Below are 25,112 nucleotides of genomic sequence, written 5' to 3'. Positions count from 1 at the left end.
CATCCCCGTCAAAGCTCTTCCAGTACTGGGTCATTCCTGAGGTCCCACCGACAGACCCCACACCTTCGCATGAGGGGAGCCCTCCCACTGGGGGAGCCAGGGGTTAAAGGCTGAGAGGGTGGGCAGGCTCCAAAAGATATTTTAAGCAAAATGTTCTCATTTCTGTCCCACTTCTGAGAAGACATCAGAAGGTCTGACCCACCCCTTAGCCATTTCCCAAATCAAAGAGAGGCGTTCTGGGGTTCAGGCTGAGGACTTGGTGACACTGACCCCCACATAGGAGTCCTCCTCTCAGAAAGTCTTTCTTTCTTAGACTTACAAAAGTCATGCGTTTGTAGAGGGCCTTTTTTGTGCACACCTTGATGGTAGAATTCAGTGGGAGAGTGAGATCTGCTTGAGGGGCTCCAGGTCTGGCAGGGGAGGCATGGAAATATAAATCCACCTGGGCTGCATCTTGAGCAGAGAGACACCCCCCCCCTCCCCCGCGGCACAGGACCAAGGATGGATGAAGAAGGCAGCAGCCCCTCCCAGCCGTGGCTCTCCCTGGGCGGGGGAATCCCAAGGATAGAGAGGATGCTTCTTTGTGGCTCCCACCGGTTGATGTAAGCAACGAGGGATGCAAGCTTTCACAGGTTAAGCATGCATCATTTTTCAGAAGTAAAGATCATGTCTGGTTTTGGCAAGCTCCAAAGCTCCTAGTCCCCTTCTGGGCCAGATTCTCATCTGATGTAAATCTTTGGGAGAATCAAGTTGTAGGACTGTTTTGCATCAAGTGGGACCCTAGCCAGTCTTTCCCCAGAGTTACCCTGGGCTTAAATCTGCTACATCATCTCCATGGCAACCAGAGGCCGGCCAGCGAATGTGGTTGCCTTCGAAATCCTCCTCTAGTTTCTCTTCCCTCCTGTCTTTTCCATGATTAAGAATGATTTCCCTCCCTTGGCTCTCGCTCTCTCTCTCTCTCACTATCATTTGTGCCCACATTTTTTTGTTGTTGTTGTTGCAACGTCTTTCTAAGCAGGTTCTAAGATCCTCTATCCAATTAAAAAAAAAGAAAAAAAATGAAGATGCGTTAGTCATGGCCTGACAGTGATCACTGACCTGTTTAGACAAGACCAGGCTGATTTCGATGGGCATGGAAGCTTTGGCAAGCCAAAGTGGAATTCACCTTTAAGTCTAGCCAGCCTAATTAGGACATTGTCTAAGAATGCTGGCCGACCGGACCAAAGATTCCCACTCGTTCAGAGAATCAGCCTCATGGAATCCCGGAGCTCGTTTCAGCATCACTTACTTGCGTGCGTTCACGTGTGGATGTATGTGTGTGAATTAGAACGCTTCTGGCCATGGGAGAGTAACTGTGGCTTAACAGAAAGAAGTAAAGAGCCTTGTACTCACGTAGCTCGTGGTTGACCCCCATACTTACCTACTTACTTGCTGTATGACCACTGTTCATTTAACTTCTCCGAGCCTCTGTTTAGACTTCATCTGCGAAATGGGTCTGACAGTACCTACCTCCTACGGTTGCGAGAACGAAATAATGTCGATCATTGGAAAGTGCTTGGCACGAGGGAAATGCTCAGTACCATCTTATTCCCTTGCCCCCTTCCCTATCCACTCCAAAGCATGTATGTGTTTCTTTTTTTTTTTTTTTTTTAATTAATTTTTGATCCGTCTGCATGCTCTCAGCCTAGCAACACTCTTCTGTGTCTCTCCACCAGGGGGCACCCTCCTACCAGGGACCGAGCCCACAGTGGACACGGTGCCCGTGCAGCCCATCCCAGCCTACTGGTATTACGTAATGGCCGCCGGGGGCGCCGTGCTGGTGCTGGTCTCCGTCGCCCTGGCCCTGGTGCTCCACTACCACCGGTTCCGCTATGCGGCCAAGAAGACCGATCACTCCATCACCTACAAAACCTCCCACTACACCAACGGGGCCCCTCTGGCGGTGGAGCCCACCTTAACCATTAAACTAGAGCAAGACCGCGGCTCGCACTGCTGAGGGCCGAAGCCAAGGACAGCACCCAAAACAAACGGGAAAGACTGCAAACACGTTGCCTCGATTTTGCACTTTTTTCTCCTCGCCTAGTCTCTGTGTGAACTCTCAGACATCTCTCTCTCTCTCTCTCTGTCTTTCTCTCTCTCTTGGGGCCCAAACCCTGTGAGCTTTTTTTTTTTTCATCCTGACCATTGTCCTCGGGTTCTTTTTTTTATTTTATTTTTTCCTTTTCGTTGTTTCCAAACCAACCACCCCCAACTCTAATGCTGCATCTTGGACTATGAGAAGAGACGCACCCCTCAGCCCTTCACCACTGAAGGCTCAGCTGGTTTTCTTCCCGAGACTGGTTCCCCGTTTCTTCCCCTTGCCTTATCCCCTACCTCCTCTGGGTGGGCAGTCTGCCAGGAGACTCGAGAGGAGACCTGGCTGTGTGTGTTTGTACATAGTATACATTTGCGTGTGAATAGCTGTGTGTGTGTGGGGGGTGTGGGTGTGAGAGAGAGACTGGTTCATTGTGGGGGGTATTGTGTGGGTGTGTTCAGAGAGGACCCCCTTTAACTCTTGTGTTATTTCTCCGGGGGGTACATGTTACAAGAAAATAATATACTGTACTAGTTTTGTTTACTTGGAGAAGAGACTGAAGCTTTTTGTTGCCTTATCTAGCTCTGGCTGGGTTTCTGTTGGCTACCATTGTCATCTCCGGGTACCTAAAAAGCTAGAGACCGCATGAGATGAAATGTGGCCCCTCCCATCCCTGTCCCTTTCCCAACCCATCTGACCCAAGAGGAAAGTTCCCCCAACGCACTTAGACATGACCCTTGGTCATGTCTCCTGGAGTCTTTGAAGTAGCAAGAGAGCAGCCATTGGGGGTGTGCGGAACCATCTCTGCTTCCAGCCCTGAAGCAAATCTGTCTCATGTTGCCTTATGAAAGAGAAGCTCATAATGAATGTTTAGCTTTTATCAGTTAAGTCCAATCTTGGAATAAGTCATAAAGAATAACAAATCGGAGACTGGCGTAGGAAAAGCAGTAGTCTGTTTGATGTTGGGAGCAGGAGGTGGCGGAGAGAAGGGAGGAGGAGGACAGAAGTGTGGTCTCTTAAAAGTCTCCTCACCCCAGAGACGGGGGAGGGGGTTATCGTGCCCGAGACTCGGGATGGAATTGAGGAAGAAGGTGAAAAACCATATTCTTTGGTGTTCTGTTGGTCCTTGTAACAGCCTTTGTAAAATATGGGGGAAAAGGGATCCTTTGATTTCCTTTCGTGGTGTTAACGTGTGCCTGAATCTAGAGCCACTAAAACGTAAGACTGTCCACCTGACGTATTTAAATATTTTGAGAATATAAAAAAGTACTCTTTTTTTTTTTTTTTCATGTGTCAATATGCTACCCCTTAAAGTGTTCGTAGCATCTGGCAAATACACCCTCGTAGGCTGGCCTGGCATTTCCAGATGTTGCTGCATCAGGAGAGGATATAATGAAAATAAATCTGTTGCTGCCCATGTGTCTTCTCTAAGCCACGCAGGGGGAGGGATGTTGGAGATAAATTGCCTAATGATACTGTGCAAAGGATAGACTGGATCATGAAATCCATTTCATTGATAGAAAATGCATATTGTAACGAGACGCTCAGCCCTGGGGGTGTTGATTTCTCCCCTTCCTGCTAGGAATCCACCAGGGAAGGATAAGATTCTCTCCAAAGATGGTTGCCTGGGCTGAAAGCCTCCAGGTACCTTCTGAGAACAAAATATTAATTTTTTTGGCTGCTTGGTAGAGAGAGAGACTTTTAGCATTCTTTCAGAATATACTGGCAGACCTCTCCAGCACACACTCACTTTCGCATCTGGTTTGTTTCATCCTCCCGAAAGAAAGGTGCTCTCCCACTCTTATTCTATTTCAAAGAGCTACTCTGTCTCAACCACAGCAGCCCTGCCAAGAAAAGAAAAGATGAAAGGCTAGAGCCTGAGCTACCTTGAGATTTCAAGTGTCCTACCCCAGCCGAAGATGGAAAAAGAAGCCAGGAGAAAGGGGAGGGGCAAGGGCCCCGCACACCGGGTGATGGATTCCATACCAGTCACTAAGGGCTTTTTATCTCAGGTGTCCATATCCAGTTGTGCGTTTGGGGCCAGGCATTCCCTTGAAATGATTGACATCCCTATAGGCACCCCATGGAGGCACGGTGTCGGGAAATGACACCTGGAAAATCCAGCCAGTGTAGCAACTGTCTGAGTTATTATATACCCTTGAGGATTTCCCTTCTTTAAAAGAAGATGACAAAAAAAAAAAAAAAAGAAGATGACAACAGCTTTGTGCATTTGCTGTGTGTTTATCTGATGCCCCATGTGGCATCATCTTTATGTACACTCCATAGTTGAAAACACGAGACTGCGCAAGTCTGTGACTCCCATGATGTAGTTCAGCTGGGGACGTCACCTCTGTCTATCTCTCTCTCCCCTTCTCTCTCTCTCTCTGGCCCAGCAACTTCCATAGTATTATCCAGGTACTATGCTCCAAGGGCAGCTCTTCTATAAAATCACGCTTCGCAGCTTTAGAAAGCAAAATTCTGTATTTCATAGAGGGAGAAAGGATCACTCTCTTCTAAGAAAAATTGGACAGGTGAATGCATGCTTGCATGTGATTAGAGTTGCTTCTCAGAAGACAGAGAGGTGATAGCAACTATTAAAATATGAATGAATGAATGAATGAATGAATGAATTGAAGGTCTAGCTTGGGCTGGTAATGTTTTTGCCTTAGTAGAGGTTCCCTATCAACAGCTCCAGGAGGGAAACGCTTATCTCTGGGGTAAAAAATAAAAAATAAAATAAAATAAAAAGCCTTCCTTGGTATGCTAATAATTGCTATCCCCCTAATACCTGGTGAAGGCATCAAAAAGAAAAGAAAATCATAGCATTGGCATTGGCAAAACAGGACACTGAAAATAAAGTGAAATTGTCTTTTCCCTTATCCCACGTTTTTGGGATTAAAGCCAGAATAAGATAGGAAATCCAATAGTATTTCCAACATTGATACCCCATCTTTAAAAGACCCTGTCTTGAAAAATGAAACTAGCAGGCAAGCAAACACCCGAATAATCGAAAATTACCAAAGAACAACGACAAAACAAGAAAACTTAAAGATTTTTACTTCCTATTCTTATTCCCTCTTCCTAGAACTGTGACATCTCCCGCATTGCTCAGTTGCCTGTGTGTCAAAATAACTTGTGGACATTGGAAACTATTTGAAAATGTATTGTGTGGAATGTAATAAAATGATGATATTTTTATACAAACATCTGGGCTTTTTTTTCCCCTTTTGCCTCAGAGAACAAAGTTGAAATGTAGGCTTTGAACAAACTGATGTTTCCCAAGTTTGCATATCGCCTCCTGAGCTACAGGGCATTGCTGTGGGAGGTAGGTGGGTTTTCTCCTTGAGGCTGAATGCCAGCTTTTTTCTTCTTTCATTTTTATTACTGCTTGTTAGGAGTTTTATCCAATTTGTGCAGCTGAGCCAACTTTTATGATTGGTGTGGGATTTTGCAAAAGTTGCTAAGTGCTAAATTGCTCAGCGTGATTCCACAGAATTTCTCTTGATGGCAAATCCCTGGGGATTGGACTCTCCTTTCAAGGGACCCCAGGGGGAATGGGACCAGGGATGCTGAATCATGTACTCGGCCCTACGGAGACAGATAGCTTCCTTTGGAGAAGAAGCGGCAACCTCATAGCGCTCACCTCCCAAATTATTTCTTCCGTGGGAACATGGATCTCCAGTTTATGAGCACTTTCCCAGACAAAATGGGAACGTGTGGCACGTTCAAGGCTCCAAAATCTTCCAGACTTCCTTTTGGAGCAAGTAATAACGAGAATGACATGATGACGATGAACCTGGAACCATGAAGCTGGGACAGTTTGTAAGAGGAACTTTCTCTAAAAACGTTGAGAGGGGCTTGGGGGGAAACTTACTCAAAAATCCAGACTGTGTTGACATGTATTTTTCTTTAGTTCTCCTTTCTGCGAAGTTAATGATTAGTTATATAAAATATTTTGATCAGTAGGGGTTGAGGGCGGGAAATGTAGGAAATACCACCTCCTGGCTCTTTAATGCTTCTAAATGGTGATCCAGAAGAAACCCTAGAAGGCTTTTCCACCAGCCCTGATTTGTGGGGTGTATTACGAGCATTCTATCAACCCAGGAACCTTCCTTGGGGGTCCAAGAATGATCCTTAAATGTCCTAAGGAAAGAGACATGTCCAGAAGACCCTATTTCCAGCAGAGTCCTGTTTTTCCGCCTCAAAACCTAGATCCAGGAAGGAGTTGTTTTTTTGGTTTTTTTTTTTGTTTTTGTTTTTTTTAACATCTGTAAGCCTGTCCAAGTGGTAGGGAAAGGAAGCAGGATTTGGGTTTTCAAATCTTACAGGAAGCTCCGTTCGCACAGATGGCTCAGTATAAATGTCGCTATCTGTCCTCTGCGGGAGGAAAGAGTAGAATGCCCAAGCATTGTTTGTTACTCTAATGACAAGGCATAATTACCTTTTTATCTAAATAACCCTTGGCTTTCCTTAAAGCCATTTGTTCCCATTAGTAAAAGATCAACAGAAAGCATCTCAAAAGTGCTTATTTCAGGCAAAGACCCAGGCTCAGTCGACGTTTTCCAGAGCTCCGGGACCAAATTTGCCAGCCTAAATTAAACTAGCCATCACTTACGCTTCATTAGCGTTACCTATTTGGGAATCACCTTTGAGCATTTCATCGTTGCTCTTCCTGTTTTGGTTCTAGTCCCAAGGCTTATTCTAGAAGTATTCTCTCTTCCCCAAAAGGGCAAAAGACCGTTAGGACTCTAATCTCGGGCGTCAAACACAGCGCTGTTATCACTGTGGTATTTCAGACCGAGCCCAAGCATAAACGTTACAGAAATTGTGTTTCCATGGATCTTAAATACCAGATGTCAAGGCCCAGTATGTCTCTTCTGGCTCCTACCTGGCCCTTTATGATGGTTTAAATGTGTGGTCTCGCTGTTGAAGCAAGACATCAGCCTCCCAGCCCAGATCACCCAAGCCTGGCCGATCTGTGGGGGCCCTTTCCCTCACCTCTGCTCACTGCCTTTGCAGCTGCTTTACACAAACACTGTGGCCTTTCTATAATCTTCGATGAAAAGAGTTTCATTTTTAAGTTTTGATTTGTCTGCGTGGCGGGCTACCCATCCGAGCCGGACTGCAGGTCCGTAGGTGCGGCTTCCTTTCTCTCTGTAGTTGTGCACGTTGCTGGGCTCTCACAGCGTAATCTGCCTTTCATCCACTTCAGTGATGGCCCAAAGAAAACACAGAACAAATCCACCCAGAGCAAAAGGAGGGGAGAGAGAGGGGGACGCCAGCCGATGGTCTTACAATTGGCAGGAAAAAGAATCGCCTTACATAAATAAATTAAAAGCTAGAATAGTGTAGGATTTAATTAAGCCTGACAGAGATCAGGCGCACTGCGGTACGTCTAGAGGTGAGATCGAATCAGAAACCTGCGCCCTTAAAAGGTGTCAAGCCACATGCCTCAGCCAGAGCACGTTTGCCCTAACTGTCGGGGGTGGGGGTCCGTTTGGCCCCAGACCCAAGTCCTGGAGAGACATGAAATCTAGAGAATCACCAAAAAACAAAACCCCACTTAACAGCATACAACCCCATGGAGAATCTAGGTGCTTCCGGGCCCTAGCCCAGTGGGCAGAAGACCCAGAATCATCCAACTGTCTTCTGGGTAAAGTGATGGTTCTTAGGCTTTGCTATCACTGACCTCCAAGAGCCCCCAAAAAACTAAAGGCGCACAGGTGTTGGACCAAGAAATAGGAAAGACTGAAAAGTCAGCAACGGACATTCTAGAAGCAGACTGGGTGTTGAGTAGGGAAACATCTTGTTTTGGAGGCTTATGACCAGAGTGGTTATTGGTCCTGAAAAAAGTTGCTGGGGAGATTTTAGTGCAATAACTAGCTGGGTTTCTCTCTCTGTGTGTCTTTTTTTAACTTATGAGTTATATACAGCTACATCCTGGAAACATGCTAATAACACAGAAGCAAAAGTCCATTTCTCTGCTAACCAGTCTCTCTCTCTTCTCCAGAGAGAGTAATCACAATAAACAGTTTGAGGTATCTCTTCCCAGGCCTTATTTTGTACCGTCACAGACGTGTATGTTTGTGTCCAACTATGGGGTTTGGTTGGGTTGGGGTCTGGTTTGTTCTTGCATAAATGGTACCGCAGCATTTCCTCCTTTGTCTGACAGCCTTCTTCCTTTCCTTTAACAAAATCTTGACAATACTTCAGTCTACACTGCCGCACTTACCCCGTCCTTCTTAGCTCTTACGCAACATCCCATATTGTGTCAATGTGCCATAGTTTATTAACTGCTCCCCTACTGGTGGGCTGTGTCTAGTTCACTTTTTTCCTATTATAAACAACACCGCGATGAACATCTTTGAGGTTGTCTCTTGGTGCACGCTTCTCTCCGACAGAATTTCTGGGTCAGATGGTGTGCCTAGGTTCGTTTTAAGGGATGCTGCAAATGGTCAAGGCTTACCTTTTATGGTGCACCCATCCCCACGTGCGAGATCGTGGGTCTCTAGTGGACATCCTGGGCTCTGTCCCCTGCCACATCTGCACAGACTGTGGAATCGCTGTGACTATCTCTCTCCCCAGAAGTGGGTGGAGGGTTTGCAAAGGAAGACTTGACATAGTTTTAGCTGCAGGGAATTTTAATTGTGGGGGTTTTGTTTTCATTTTTCTCAAAACCTGTCCATCTGCGGAGAGCGTGGGCCTGGCTACGCGTGGCAGCTCTCTGGCGCTGCGGCCGCCGGGGCACAGGCGTTCATCCCTTCCCTGGCTCCCGTAGCCAGAGCCCTGTTCTCCATGATTAATGAGTTCCCCTTGGTTTCTTCAAAGAGGGACTGTGCTGTGCCTTGCTCTTATTTATTTATGTTTTCTACTAAAAAATTCATGTAAAAAACATCCTTTAAGGTCAGTGCACCGTATTGTGCTGCAGACTAAAACATTCCAGCCGCCACAAGCCGGCCCACGTGCCAACAGAGAGCCTCCTGGCCTTGGGGCCATAGGACCAAAGCCCCCGCCCTGGCCCTGAGCGGAGCAGGCATTCCGGGCCGAAAGGTGGTGTCCGCCTTTCTTCCAAGCAGGTTTGGGGCTGATATGACCCAAGGAAAGTCACCAGGAGGGAAGTGGTTCTCCAGTAGGAGGTTTATATAGGCAGGCAAGCTGCTGACCCCAAATGGCTCCAGCAAGGAGGGACAAGTGGAAGAGAAGCCAAGGGGTCTGTTTGTTCAAAACACCATTTCTTCCAATAGTGCCACCCTGATTTCTACTAGGCACTAAGACAAAGGGTTTTCATAATAGGGCTTTGCCTCTGAGCATATCGGACACTGTCTACTGCCATATATGGTTTTATGGGCTTTTTTCTCTGACCTGCCAAAAAATCCAGGACTTTTGCCTCTGGGCATGGGGTTCATGTGAATAACTCAGGGTGGCTAGGGAAAGAGGGTCGCGTGAGCAGGAGGTATGGCTGAGCTAGAGATGCGTCACTGCAAACACACGCGCGTGCACACACGCCTTGTTTTGTCGTCTGATTGTGCAGAATTAAACTCTTCAAGATCATCAACTAACATACCCCTAAGCAAGGGCTCCCATCCAGAACGGGAATGATAGGATACCATGTCTCGGCTTTCAGCAAGCACACTTTGCTAGGCAGCGGGACTCCATTACCACGACGCCTGGACCGGAGTTCTCGGACTTGCTAGAGAGCAGCCGGCTGCAGTAATGATGAGGGAGAGAAAGCTTTGAGCCAGAGGTGGCCTTGACCAAAGTCCTATTCTCAGCCAGCCTGCTGGTTACTGAGGCTGCATTTCAGCAGACGGTTAAAGAGCCATTTTGTCCCTTGGTGTTTCCTCACTGCCACCAAGGGGCTGGGACAAGGGGTATGAGGACCTCAGGGGCCCGTGTGGACATCCCCATGGCTCACTGCTCCCCATGGGCCGTTCTGGCAACTGGTCCTGAGGTGGGGGGGTGGGGGAGCATTAGGACCTAGACAGCGGCTGATATGGGTTTCAAAGCAGCTCCCCTCTCTGCCCCCCGCCCCAGGGAACCTCATCAGCCTTGGCCAACTGTAGACCACGAGGGTAAGCTCAATAATGGTGTTCATGGGAAGTCCAGGCCCACAGCGCTGTGATCACTGTCTGGCTTGGCAACTCCCGACAGGGCCTCTTTCCCCGACCAGGACCTGTCTCCCCCCGTCCCCCGCCTTTGTGCCAGATATTGGTCGTCGTCCACTTCCACCTCCCCTCTCTCCATCGTCCCCCTCTCTTGGGGGCCCCTTCTCCTCTCCTCTGTCAGTCTCATACCATTACCAAGCCCCTTCCCAGAAAAGCATGGGGCAGATTCCCTCAAACAAAAGCTCGAGGGGCGGCTTTCCTCCAAGGAGTTGCGTTCTTACTGGAGACCAAATTATTCTCTTACGTGATAATTACAGTCCCTGGTCACCCGCAGGCTGCTGGGGGCGATCACCCCCTGAATGGGTAGAGAGAGGTGATTTTATGGAACCGCTAACATCTGCTCACAGAGGTGTTCATTCTTATGTTCTGAGGAAGAGCCCAGCTTTTACGTATAGCAAACTGCCCTGGTGGGATACATAAGGTGTTCTTTTCCGGGACTTACAAAATACGAAGGGAAGCTTTAAGAAGACATCTTCTGTCACACGGGGAGTGAATGCAGCTTTGTTTCTTCAGTTCCATGCTTTCACTCACCCAGGTCATAGGGAACGACGCCCCCTGAGGGCTGTTCCCAGGATGCACCTCTCCTGAGGGTCAGGACAGGAGGACAGGAGAAATGTCAAAGCCCACTGGGGGAGCTCTGTGAAAGGTAAAAATGTAAGACTTTTATCTCAGGGGAAAAAAAAAAAAAAAGACTGGGGAGGAACGTCTCTACCTTGAAGTTTTATGGTTTCCTCGCCTTCCCACTCTAAGAAGGTAACCAACAAAAGAAGAACCTCTTTCTTGTTGATGTATCTGCTTAGAGTCATGAAGAATATCTCTGATTTTTCCAAGACCTAGGGTGGAGAGGTTCCAGAATTTTCCTCTGTCCCCATAGCCGGGTTTTTCCAGCCTGCACAATGGCGAATCCCATCTTCATTGCTAAATATTTCTCTGGCTGCATTTTTCTTATTTTCACACCATTGTTGGGGCTCAGTGGAGCCACTCTGGCCTCAGCTGCTCATCCGCCTCCACACTTGAAAATATTATTAGGTCATTTCACAGCCTTCTCATGTGCAGTTGGTATTTCAGTCCTTTTTAGTGTTTTCTCCTAGTTATTCGACTAAAAATAATAAAAAAAAAAATAATGGCTAAAGTCAAATTCAGACTCTGGATATCTCAAAGCGAGGCCCCCGTGTTTTCCAGCTTGAAACCATTTGAAAACTCCAAAAGATATTTTTTTCCATGACTTTGCATATAGTTGGCTATCAGCCCAAGAGAGATAAAAACCCCTGATAAAGGATCTTCTGGTGATGTTTCTAAACTGAAGCCAAACCCAGCAAGGGATAAATGGCTCTCGAGTACCCTGACTCCCTAATGGAGGAGCTTTGGCAAAGTTTTCATCAACATCTGAACCCCTGGCTCCTTGGAGCAACTGGGGATGAACACACTGAATTAGGGAAATTAAGTGCGGTGGGGTGAGGGGAGCAGCAGCCAATACCAAATGTTAAACTGAATTAAGCACTTCGAAAGGCCAAGAAATATCTCCTAGTCCTTCATGGCTTCTCATTTATTTCAGTCTCCGTGTTATATCTCCTGCTGGGATCAAAACAAAATGGCTGAGAGAATTTTCCGAGGACGACTCCCATCGGAACAGCCCAGTGATTTAGCTGGCTCGGGGGCTTCAAGAACTTGGAATCAAATTCAGCAAGGGTTCTAAGTAGCCAAGAGCTTATCCCCCATAAATCACAGCCCCAAACAAGGTGTCGAAAATGTGGCTTACTCACTTCACTGCTGATTTGTTCGGTGACTTACTGCATTTTTCGGCCTGCCTTCCTCAATTTCTTCCTCTTTAAAGTGGGGGCGATGACACCTGTACCTGTGAAAATGAATGATTTCGATGATCTCTTGTGTGTAAGAGATTCTTCCATCCTTGCTTTAAAGGCCGGGTGCAGTTTGGTGGGTTAAGTGGCCCTGTGAAGGCTGGTTTTATCAGTCTGGTGTCAGTTGAGGTGGAGGCTTAATACTTGGCGCACAGTTTACCCTCTTACTTCTTGATTGCCTGTTAGCAGGGCTGGTTTCTAGGGCAAATGAGCAAGTATCGAAAACAGGACCTTATGGCTTCCCCTTTACCTGTCCTTTTCGTGGTCTTCTCTTTCCACACACATCTAAGATGGCTGCCTTCAGGGAGCAAGGACCCAGGAGAAGGCAGACCTGGGGGGAAGACTGGGGCAGTGAGTAATGTGGGACCCTTTTCTGTGGAGTCACCTGGTCTAGTTCAACCAGCAGCCTCTTGAGAGAGCCCTCATCTGAAGGCCCGCTGACCTTTCTCATTTTCTTCTCATAAGTCATAGAATTCTAGAACAGGGGAGAACGCCAATGGTTACTTGACGGAGGAGCAAACTGAGACTCAGAGGGTCTCACCCAGGCTCTCACACCTTGGGCGGGTCACCGAACTCAGACGAGAAGTAGGCAGCCTGTTCCCAGTGCAGTCAGTGTTCCTCCATAACCCACGGGGCTTCCCCTCAGATACAGAGCAGAGCTGACCCCCCGCCAGGCAGACCTGTCATCGGCTTCAACCAGGCCTCTTGATCCACGGCTTGGAGTTGGCGTGGAAGGGACTTTTCATAGAAAACCAGCGTGTTGGTATCCTGAAATGATCTACATTCAAGCGACCCAGGAATGGACTGTCATAGATCATTTATCTGAAAAGAAACAGTGGTTTGGGGTCGACTTCTCCCTCCCCTAGCTATCTCGTGAAGCTCCTTTTACGATGCAGAAAGTGAACAGAACAACATCAATGCCAATACCCTGGCAGGAGACCATAGCTTAGCAGAAGTGGTGAAAGTGAAGGTGGAAAGTTTTCTATGAGTAACTGCAGAAAAGCAGTCTCTGACCCCAAAAAACCTTCATTTAAGAGGGAAAAAAATGGAAGAAAGTGAGGGAAAGAGGAAGATAAATAAAGCGTGTGTCCGTGTACATATGTGCACACAAGGCGGGGAAGGAGAGACTGGGAAGGAAGACCGAGAGAGAGCGTCTTGGTGGGGAATTCCCTGACAGCAGGTTGGCGTGTTGGTGTTTCCCCTGCATAGCGTGTGTGGTCTGACCAGGCAGCATTCCAGACCCCACAGGGGAAAAACACATCTCCTTAGAGTGGGTTCAGTTTGTGACCAGGTATGGCTGTTCAACCCTTTGTGCCATAATGTTGCAATTTACTGACAAGGACACTTGAAAACCTGTGACTCTTCTAGGGCGGAGGGAGTTTCTGAAACAGTGAGTGGATGTTCTTGTAACAAGCCCCTGCAGACCTCTTGCCCTGAAAAATAAGAACCAGAGGAGATGGGGGAGACCTTGAATCCCTCTTCACTGTACACCTAACCCACTTCTTGGTGGTGCTGAGGAAAGGGGCTCCTAGGGAAATGGGACTCTGCAGCCAAGGCTTCCATCACAATATGAAAACGACCAGATTTTGTTGCATTGCATTGTTTTTTAAGGGATGGCTACTCTGATCACTTGATTACTTAAACTCTTAATGGAACTCCGTTCCAGCCCTGCATGAGTTCACTTCTTCCTTTCCCTGTGCTGGTCCACAGCAGCTGGTCAGGAGGAGGAGCAGAGAAGGGTAATCCAGGTGGAAGATTTATAGCCAGACATGGCAATCTCTTTGAATTCCTTAATGGATCAGATAATAGTGAACTCAAGCCCAAACCAGGGGATCTGTATAGGAGTGAAAAGGCTCGGGCACCATGTTTGAAACCATCCCTATCCATCCGATAAAGGAGCTAGAACTCCCAGACCCTACCTCGCAGCAGCCTCAGTTCCAAAGCATCCTCCTCTCCGCTCGCATGTTTTCCTTCCAGGCAGTGGTCCAGCCTCATGTGTCTGACCCCCACCCCTGACGCCAGCAGCACTTGGAGTCCCCTCTACAATGCCCCGATTTCTTTTCTGCTGTTCTGGCATGGATGGGTCTTTTCTTCCCAACCATGCTAAGGGTCTTGATTGTAGACACGTCCCATACTTCTTCATTCTTCAAAGTCCTTGGTGCATTTCCTCGGCACCTTGTAAATCCTTTTTATAAGTGATGCTTGGTTGATTGGTTGGTGAATGAAGACCGCCCTTGGAAGAACGAGGTAAATCAGCCTTCCTCCTCTGAGTAATGCCTATCAGGGAAGACGTGAGCCTCAAATTTCAAATCCTATTTTCACATTCAGGAGAAGTCCTCCTGGGTTCCCATAAGGTAGTGAGCCGATGATGCAGGCCAACAGTCAGAGAGTGTAGCCAGTCAACTAGGGTCCGTTACTACCCTGTTAGAATAGGGTAGTGATGATATGGTGGTAATCGCACTGTCCTGCCTACGCCCAAAGAACTCGCGGGCAGACCTGGGTGGGGGTGGGAGGCCTCCACTGTCCCGAACACCGTACTGAGAGTCAGAATTCAGGCTTTGGAGTCAAACTGGCCTGAGAATGAGTCCACAAGGGGTCCCAGAGGAAATAAGGTTATGGGAGAACAAAGGTTGAAAGTTGAAGTCCTGTGGGTGATAAGATTCGTTCCTGATCTGTGTTAGCCTATAGGCGTGGCCCATTCCACTCTCCCTCACCCATCTCCCGCTCACAGACACACCCACCCATTGAACCCGAGTCCTGGAAGGTCCTCTCCAAGTTTGTCCTTTACAAAAAAGAAAAATACAATTCAATTCCGAGTCCTGGGTCCTACATGCTTTGGCTATCTTTTGCTCTCAGGACAGGGCTGCCTCCCCTCTGGGCCTTGAGCTCACCATTTCTCCCTCTTCTCTATCCCTGCCTTTTCTAGCTAGAACTACAGGGACCTGGTGGGACGGGCACACTTCTTGCTGCCAACATCCTGAGGAATCAGGCTCAGTTTTACCTACTGGGCTTAACAGAAAAGGAAAGTGGCCTGTGAAGAGCAAAGGGGATTTTTAAGAAAGAAAGCCCTTAATCAAACACAGATATCAAGAATAATAGCAAGGGGACTAGAGAAAATTGCTATCAAAGTAAATTGCTTTTTGTACAAATGTTCCCTTTATTTGGATTTTCCCCAGTGTGCCATTCTTTCTTGAAGGCTTGGTGAACAGATGCGCTTTTGAAAATGTTGATTAACTTATCCTTTTGTCGACCCCTTCCCACTCACCTAAGCTCCTGGGAACAGTGATTATACAAAAAGCCAAGTCAAGCCTCTACAGTGTTCTTCTTCACCTTGAGTAGCCTTTGATTCTCCAGATGCAGAAATCTCGGCCACATCTGGGCAATCAATTTCAGAGAACCTTAGAAATGGACCAGTTCTTGCGAGGTCATCTCATCCAGTCCTCTTGTCTCCAGAGACGAGAGGCTGTGATCTCCTAGGGTGAAATGTTCTCATACGCATTATCATCCTTTTACCCTTTTTCCTTCAAGATCAATGCCACACACACCCCTTTCCAGCCATGATCAATAGTGTCCTAAGAGTTCTTCCCTGAGGGTGTGCCGTGGAGGAAAATGGCATTCTAGCCTCCAAGAATCTGTCACTTCTTTGGCAGAGACCAAATCCCTAAAAGCAAGAACAGGCTTTGGCCCAAAAGTCACTGGCAAGAGCCCCACAGTTTTTGTGCTAGGCTGATTCCCATATTCTTATCCAGTGTTCTGCATCTTTTAACCGTGAAGGTGTTGAGATGTGAGCATCCTGTCAAAACAATTAATTGTTGGAAATGTGATGGGTTTTGTCCATGTTTGTTTGTTTGTTTCATAAGGTTAAAAAAAAAATCTCTAGGTTGACTTTCACAAGCTCGGTTTGGTCCGTATGACAGACGCCTCCTGCCTCTTGTTGATTCATACTCACATCTTCATTCCAAGGAAACAGCCTGTGTCATAGGGGTCTGGAGAATAATGCAGGGGATGGGCATTGAGGTGGGGAAGCTGGCGTGACCCGCAGGTGCCAATTGCTGTGTGTAAACATGCCAGAAATCGGCTGGATTTATGGCGAATCAGTGCCACGTGGCGTTGATCCTTTCAAGCGGGGTCTTGGCAAGTTGTTTTGTTGCGTCCCTTGCTGGCAACCAGGGGGATCAAAATGTGCTTTAGCACTTTGGCCAGGAATGAGGAAGACTTCTATCTAAAAACATGTTAAAAAAACACAGCCTCAGGGAAAAGACTGAACTTTGAGAGTGGCAGTGATAGATCAATCCTCTTTTCAGGTCAATGTCAGGTAGATCTTCTCTGAGAAGTGCTGATGAGGGAAAAGTTCAGGCAGGTCTGAAGTTCTTCTCCCCTCCCCCTCTTGTTGATAGTTTTAGCTGCCTGGGATTTGATTTGGCTTAAGCCTGGATTTGGGGGGTATCAGTTTATAGTGCTGACCTCAAGGTTGCTCACATGACTTGGGGTTCAGTCAAACTCCTAAATGACCCGCACACTCGCTGGCACCATCTTGAGCGGACAGCCAGAGCAGACATAATTAACTAGTGAGAAAGAAATGAAAAATCAGCACATATCTAATTCTCTTTTTTTGATGTTTTACCACTTTAGACAGGTAATTTTCATTGGCTCTGATTTCTATAAGATGGACAGCATACTGAACAGAGAGACTGTCTTTCTCACCTTCCCCCCCCCCAAAAAAAATTATCATAAAAAAAGAAAGGATAGACAGCGATACTGGAGAAAATTCACAGTAAATTAACTTAGCTCTATTCAAGCCCAGGTTAGTCAGATTGGATGGCCATGTTTGACCTATTCTAAGCCATAAAGAAAGCAGTGGGAAAAGGAAACAGAGATGGAAAGACAAGAGAGATCAGCACAGGTACGTGGAGGTGGTTAGGCACAGGGACATTCTTTTCAGTTCTACTTCTGCCTTAAAACATAAGATGATGAAATGTGACTTTGTTAAATTACCATACGTTTATTTGACATCCAGGAGAGAAAGACCCTCATCATATATGTCTACTTAATGCATGCATATGGAAGGGTCAGTTGGACTAAATAAACATTACAGTAATGGCCAGGGATGATGGGCATGCCGTCCAGGCCGCCTTGGATAAATGCAGACCTATACTGGCAATGCAGTCATTACGATACAAGTGAGAACTTTCTTGGCGCTAAAGACCTTTTTTGTTTCTGTTCTTCTGGTTGCTGCTGGAAATAAAGACAAATCTTTTGAAGGGGAAAGAATCCCAGTAATGTACATACTCAATGTTCTAGAAGCAGATGTGACTGTTTAGCTGCCTACTGTACAGGCAGTCATTCTGAGAAAGGTTGCATCTCTGTCTATTGGCCATGATAGAACTCATTATAACTTGATTTGTTTGTTTTCTTTTTCATTATAGTAGACATTCCAGAAATACATGGGAGAGGAGGCTATGAAGATGAAATTGATGGTGAGTATTGCTATGATTTAGCAGATATCGTGAAATTCAAGTTTGGTTATAAAGACATCAACAAAAGTAATGCCCGGGTTATTGGAAGGCCAGAATTTAGAACTACCAGTTAGAAATATAAGTGAAAAGAATCCAGAGAGGAATGAAGAAACCATCAATTGCTTTGTCAAAGTCAAATTTAGAAATTTAGAAAGTTTATTGAGTTCCCTCCCTCTGCCTAATCTGAAACAGGTCCCCTACTTAAGGCAACTTTCGACACTGATGGACTTCAAATCTGGATAAACCCTGTAGAAGTAAAAGCCAGGTTTCCCTATATGTGTTGCTGCTTGAACCCATTGACCTCTTCCCGAAAAAGGACTTGAGTAAATGAGTATACATGTGAATATTCTCCTAGGCTTTCTGTGGTTTCCTGTTCCCTGGCCTGAGGGGAGCCTTTCTCACACTATCCAAGACTCCAAGTAGGGCCCACTGCAAGATTTAGGTTTCCTTTCTGCAATGCCCATCCTCTGTTTTCATACTTATTAGGAGCTCTACTCTCCCACTTCAAATGCTCATACTTCAGGGAGCTGAAGCAAGGCCCCTGACTGGACAGCCGCCGAGCAAACATGCAGATATCATTTCTCCCCTCGACTCAGAGCAGCATGGGTCTCTCTGGGTGCCAGAGCTGATCTCCAAGAGAGATCACCACGGTTTCCCTCAAAGAACAGCTTTAGACCAAGATTGATGCTTTTAAGAAGAGCAGTTTATAGAACAGCTGCTTTTAACCCAACCTTAATCAAACACTTCAAGTGTAGTTATAGAAACAGCGTGACTAACCCAAACAGCACCTTGTTAACTCAATGCAGATTCTCCCTGCAAAACCCCATCAAGCACTCCTTTTATGGGCAAAGCTGGGGAACTGGCCTGGAAGGAGAGGCTGCAGCCGGTCAAACAGCCAAGGCTCTATGATGGGTACAGAGAGTAGGGCCCAAGGATGCAGAAAGCCCAAGTCCTATTCCTAGATTCACTGCCTTCTAAATCCGAGACCTTGAGGGAGTTACCTGGCCACCTAATTTCTTTCTTTCTTTTTTTTTTTAAAAGATTTATTTATTTATTTATTTGACAGACAGAGATTACAAGTAGACAGAGAGACAGGCAGAGAGAGAGAGGAAGGGAAGCAAGCTCCCTGTTGAGCAGAGAGCCCAATGGGGGGCTTGATCCCAGGACCCTGGGATCATGACCTGAGCTGAAGGCAGAGGCTTTAACCCACTGAGCCACCCAGGCACCCCAGCCACCTAATTTCTTTAAAAACAAAAACAAAAACAAAAAAAAACCCTGAGTTTCTTCATCTATTAAAAAAAAAAGATTATAATAGTACCCTGCCTTCTTCATGGGATTATTAGGAAATGAGCTGTGGATGTGGTCATGCATTGGCCATGTGATGGAAACCTAAGTATATTCGTCTGCTAGGGCTGCCGTGTAAAGTGCCGTAAACTGGGTGTCATAAACAACAGAAACATATTTTCTCACCATTCTGGAGACTAGAAGTCCCAGATCAAGGTGTCAGTGGGGTGGTTTCCTTGTGAGGACTGTGAGGCTTGTAGATGGTTATCTCCGTGTTTTCAAGGTAATCTCCCATCTGTGTCTGTCTCCAGATTTCCCGTTTTAATACAGACACATCCGTATGGGGTTAGGGTCCACCCGAATGAGTTCACTCTAAGTTGATTATTTCTATAAAGATCCTATCTTTAAATCAGGTCACATTCTGAGGTCCTAGGGTCTAGAACTGCAACCTAGGAACCTCGGGGTTCATAATTCAACCCACAACAGTTAGGTAAGGTGTATGCCAAGTGAGGTGTGGTGGTTGGAAAAATTTTGCCGCTCGGACGGCCGGGAAGGCTACCTTGGGAAAATAGTCTCAGCCTGTCCTTCGGTTTCAGTCGATACCAGTGGAAGTGGGAGGTGAGGTAGCAAAGAAAGAAGTGTACCCAGAACGCAGGACCACCCCAGAGCTCCAAAGGCCCCCCGAAGTTTCTGTCCATATCCCGAACTTACCTAGTAGGAGTCAAATTATTTAAATATCACATATTTAGGTCACACTAGGTATGTGCTGGACACCAAGGACTTTACCGATATTAATTCATTTAATTCTCCTAGCAACCCAGTGATGTAGACTTAACAGTACCCCCGGTTTATAGAGGAGAGGACAGAGGCAGAGAGGGGTTAAGTAACGTGCCCAAAGCTACACAGGCAGGATATGATGATCCTGGGCTCTGACACCAGGCAGCGTAGTTCTGGAGTCCCCTTGCTCGTCCTTGTGCTCCGAAGACCCTGTGAACGGGGCTGGGGAGGCTCCGTTATTGAAGGGGCAGCTCCCGCAATCTCCCGTGTGCTTTATGTCACAGATGAGTACGAGGTGGACTGGAGCAACTCTTCTTCCCCGACCTCAGGGTCCGGCGCCCCTTCGGCCGACAGAGAGAAGAGCTGGCTCTACACGCTAGATCCTATCCTCATCACCATCATCGCCATGAGCTCCCTGGGCGTCCTCCTGGGGGCCACGTGTGCGGGGCTTCTGCTCTACTGCACCTGCTCCTACTCGGGGCTCAGCTCCCGCAGCTGCACCACCCTGGAGAACTACAACTTCGAGCTCTACGACGGCCTCAAGCACAAGGTCAAGATGAACCACCAGAAGTGCTGCTCCGAAGCGTGACGGATTGCGCCCAAATCACATCTGACGTTTCATTCTAGCAAGAGGGGCTAGCGGAGATTACATTTTTTTTGTCCTTTCGGAAACTGAATGCCATAATCTCGATCAAACCGATCCAGAATACCGAAGGTGTGGACAGAACAGACAGACCAGTCGACGGGGGCGGGGAGATTGCGGCCGCGCAGGGGGGCCAGGACCCACCTGAGAGCGCCGTGGCGGAGTCGCGTTGCTGGGACTAAGACGGGAGCTCATCTCTTTGGGGTCACAGTTGTATTTCGTTTGTGAGTTTGTTATGATTATTATATTTTATTTCTTTGGTCTGTGAGCAACTCCAAGAGGCAGAAGAGGAGGACTTTTCTAGGATGGAAGCAGAATAGTGGTCAGGGGTACTCTGTTCTCTCGTTCTAATCAGCACTTGAAAAGCAAAAGGTCTTTTCAGACTGTTCATCTTTAGGGGGAAAAAAAAAAAAGCCGTCCAACTTATCCTGTCCTCTGATCGTCTTATGACTTCCGGGATTTGCTGTGGTGTAGGTCCTGCCAGCCAACCCTACAGGCTGCCATTTCCAGTCCTAGCATTTAAGTAGGATGTTGTTGCCTTTAACTTTTTTTATCCAGGGGAAAATTGCCATTTTAGGGTCAGCGTGAATAGCTCTTTCTTATATGAGATTTAAAACAAGCCGGAAAGGAAACTTCACACGTCAAAATCCACAGAAGCATCTCCATGTTAGAAGCGGACAAGCCTTAACATGCTTCGTGACTAGGAGCCATTCATTAAATCTAGACCCAGAATTTGTGGCTGTGAGGCTACTTCAAGGGGCCTCTGGTGGTGGTTTTGCGTTTTTCTTTTGCCTCCTCCTTGTTCTTCGAAAACATCCACGTATACACACACAGGCACGCGCGCACGCACACATCGTCAGGTGTCTACTCCCCAAGGCATAGCACTGGTCGCTGTCCTCAGAGATGGAGGCTGGAGGCAAACACGGGCTGTTAGTACGTTTTCTCCACTGGTGAGATGTCACGAGACGGAAAGGAGAACAGTGGAGAAGGAAAAAAGAGTCCAGCCTCTGTGATGGTGTCATGGCAAAGCCTAAACAGGCTCTACGGAGGCATTTGGATGAATTCGTCTCTTTGATAGGCTAGTAAACACTGATTTCTCCTCGGGGTTATAGCCCCACGTCAGCGTTTCAGGAGAGTCAGGTAGGATGTATGCGAGCTGATCTGAACCAGAAATGCGCAAGTACTATGGACCAAAACACTAACAACACGGCTTCTACTCCAGAGAGACCTGTGTTCTTACACACACACACACGCGCACACACACACACACACACACAATTTATATGTTTTTTATTAAGTGCCTTGAAACAATGAAAAAAAAAACCTGTATTTTCCCTCTATGTAGAAATCAGTGAATATCATAAAAGTAAGGCATTCCTTCATTCCTTCTTTCCGAACCCCCGTGACTCCACTGCCAGTTCCCCCCGGCTCACTGCTGATCCTACGAGTGGATTGAGCCCTGCTGCCTGAGAGGTAGTCATGGCCCTCGATGACTCTCACCTACTCTAGGAGGGGAGGCATCAAACTGTGAAGGATAAGATTGTCCGCGCCAAGATCCAAATCTCGATTTTGTAGTCATGCCTAAAGATCGCCTGTGTGCTGGAACTACATTTGAAACCCAGCCAGTATGCCCAGCCCATTGCTTATCAGTGGTAAACGGTCAGACCATTTTTGCTGCTATGGTCACCCACAATTTCATTTGTCTCGTACCCATGTGAAAGGAAAAGGGTGAATGGGACTGGCGGGTTCCTTCAATGTTAACATATGGAAATGCTAGTTCAAATGGTAACGTCACAGTGTTTTGTTTGCGGAGAGGGAGAGTCCGAACCGACAGCTATTTATTCATATGTGTGTGTGTCTTTGCAAGCCTTTGAGTTCTCTGTATCTACTGTGTATGTGAATGGTCACGTGGGACTCCGTGATGTTGTTGTGACTTTGACCTAGGGCCCGAGTGTAACTGCTGATCTCGGCACTTGTTGGCACAGTGGTAGTTAGAGTGAAAAGTAAAGCTGTCAAGCCCATGGGCTTAGCTTTAGGACCCCCCCAAGCTGGGCATGCAGCAGAAACCAGTTCTTAACGCTTTGTCGAAAGCAAGTTTTTTATTAGCCCACCTTCCTCTTCGCCTTCCCACGTAGCTCGGTGTTCAGGAAGCTAGCAAGTCCTAGGGATTTCCAGAAGTTGCCTGCAGAAGAAGAGAAGTTCAAAAGCCTACCTTGGGGGTCTGGCCCTCTCAGGCTCTGTGGGTCCTTATACAGTGCCCCAGACCAGCCCTGTCTTCAGCCTGCAGTTGGCCTCTAAGTTATGCACAAGCCAACCTACATCCCCCCGACGGTCCGCCATCCATTCTCACCATTGGCTTGTTTGGGGCCCTGGGTGGGCCCTGCTACACAAAAGCAAGCCACCCAGGGCTACGTGTAGATACCTCACCAACACTGGAGGCTGGTCTGTTGTAAGACAGAACGACAGTGGGGTCTGGTCCCAACTCGGGTGCCCTGGTGCATTTGTTGTCTCTCTCTGCAGGTAAACTAGCTGACCCGTCCCCTTGAGTCATTCCCTTTGGGGAACCCAATTCACAGTATTGATCTCCTTTTTTGCCTTGTACTGAATGACACATTACCTCCACGCTCTCCCGGACTAGGCAGTCCACAAGGCCACGGGGTTGCTTTCTCTCTTCGGTGGGGATGGGTCGTTGACAGGGATGAGGGTCCGAGGAGTGAGCACGAATGCAAGAAAGCAAGGGGGAAAGTTAAACGGTCACACGGAAGATGAACTTTTCCAGGGTCTGCAGTTAAAGGTGTTCGACCATTCGCCGGCTGAGCCAGATCGCGGGAACTTGAGAGCTTTTACTGTGATTCTTCAATGTAAAAAATAAACAACAAGGTCAAACTGTGTTTATATGATTTGTATAAAGTCTTTTTAAGATTGCTATTTAAATAAACATTATACCAGAGATATGTATCTGCATGTTTTTTGTTGGAGGCAGAGAGTCTTGGGTTTAGGGTGACCATCCCAGTTTGCCCCCAGACTTTCTTGGGTGTTCGCTCTGAAAATCCCTGGAAACCCCTCCAGCCCAGCCAAACCAGGATGGTTGGTCATTCTCCTGGGACAATGTTTCTTAACCTTTCTTACAAAGTTAGGTTGATTGGTTGGCTGGCTTCTTATAAAATGAAAATAGGGTGGGCTGGGGGATTGGGCCATCCGACCAAGGGGGCTCCTTTAACTCAAAGACTTGCCGACAGATTTCTGAGACCGTCATCCTTGTAAACCCTCTTCCTCCCAAGACGCCGCCAATATCCTGCAACTTCTGACTCTTCGCTGCTTCCTTCCTGTGCAAACATGTAGCTATCGATATCTGTGGTGATTCTAAGGTCTGTGGCGGTGCTTCTCCAAGTGTGCTCCCGGGACCAGTGGCTTAGCATCACTTGGGAACTTGTCTGAGGTGTACATTCTTGGGCTCTGCTCCAGATCTACTGAATCAAAAACTCTGGGAGGAGGACCTAGTGATCTGTGTTTTAACCAGTCTTCCCGGGGCTTCTGGTATTCTTTCAAGTTCAAGAACCTGTGGTATGGGAGAAAGGAAAAGTAGCCCGGCCTCGAGAAACCGTTACAGGTCTTTTCACCTGTGGGTTTTTGGATTTGAAACAAACGACTTTTTTTTTTTTTTAAGATTTTATTTATTTATTTGACACAGAGAGATCACAAGTAGGCAGAGATAGAGGGGGAAGCAGGCTCCCTGCTGAGCAGAGAGCCCAATGCGGGACTCAATCCCAGGACCCTGACATCATGACCTGAGCCGAAGGCAGAGGCTTAACCCACTGAGCCACCCAGGCACCTGAAACAAACTAGACTTTGGCCAGGGAAAGCTAAAGGAGGTTGAGTTCCATTCTAGGGAGTACAAATTCCCAAGGGAGGAGGGGGGAAAAGCGTTATTATGAACTCCCCCACAACACACATGAATGGGAGTCTCAAAAAAGCAAATTTGTCCTGTGGTTCTGTTCCCCACAGAAAGGAAACTGGGTTCACCCATTTACTCAGGAAATGTTTTTAAGCGCTTCCTGATTCCGTAAACTCTTGGATCTTACACTCCGATGAAGGGACCACCAGCAAATAGCCACACACATCAAATAAAGACTGGTTACATAAATGTGGTGAAGGCGGCAAACAGGTAGCTCTGATGGAAAATTACTAGACAGTAAAGGTGTAATATTTGTGTTACTTGAGTTCGTATTTGCAAAACACAGCTCTTTATTACTGATGTTATGGGATTTGCAGTAATTAAATACATTGCTCTTATAGTCAACAACACTCACTATAATGAAAGCTAACGAATCTGAAATCCAATACAATATGGCTCTTTAACTCCTTTTCAAACGAATGACTTGGGTCACTCCCACTAAATGGTGGGCCAGAGAAGGCCTCTCTGAGGAGGTAATATTTAAGCTAAAATCGGAAGAGATAAGGAGGAGTCGACTCAGCCAAGTGCCCGGGAGAAATTTTCCAAACCGAAGGAACAGCATTGAGAGGTCCCTGCTGTGGGGAAGAGTCTGCTGTGCCTCCAGGAACTCCAGCAGTGGGAACAGTACGGAGAAGAAGCTGGAGAGCAGGGTAAGACCCTTCCAGGCACAGTCAGGGGTGGGGGTGGGGGTCACAGTCTGTTCCATATCACTCTTCGGCCTTCCTTAGTTTATAGAAAAGAGAGCTCCCCGCCCCCCCCCCTCAGCCCTCCCCCCGACCCCCACTGCCTTCCCACTCCTCACTTACTGGCCAGTAAGGTCACCGCAGTCAGATTTTTGC

At 47.2% G+C, this 25,112-nt stretch overlaps 1 protein-coding gene across 4 annotated transcripts in view; it reads left to right on the top strand.

The window, feature by feature from the left end:
- The window catches only part of NRP2 (neuropilin 2), a 114,004-nt gene extending 90,736 nt beyond the window's left edge, over positions 1-23,268 (top strand). For 2 of the 4 annotated variants that reach the window (XM_082689134.1, XM_082689135.1), the window contains exons 16-17: positions 17,525-17,575; positions 19,960-23,268. In XM_082689134.1, coding sequence (XP_082545260.1) covers positions 17,525-17,575; positions 19,960-20,264 — 356 coding nt within the window. In that variant the 3' untranslated portion in view covers positions 20,265-23,268. Of the gene's footprint in view, positions 1-1,715; positions 5,279-17,524; positions 17,576-19,959 lie in introns of those variants that run through there. The other 2 variants (XM_082689137.1, XM_082689136.1) reach the window with 1 other exon arrangement.
- The last annotated feature ends 1,844 nt before the right edge of the window (positions 23,269-25,112 follow it).

Source organism: Mustela nivalis, assembly GCF_964662115.1.
Source record: "Mustela nivalis genome assembly, chromosome: 11".
Taxonomy (NCBI): domain Eukaryota; kingdom Metazoa; phylum Chordata; class Mammalia; order Carnivora; family Mustelidae; genus Mustela; species Mustela nivalis.
This window is presented reverse-complemented; position numbering and strand designations above follow the sequence as displayed.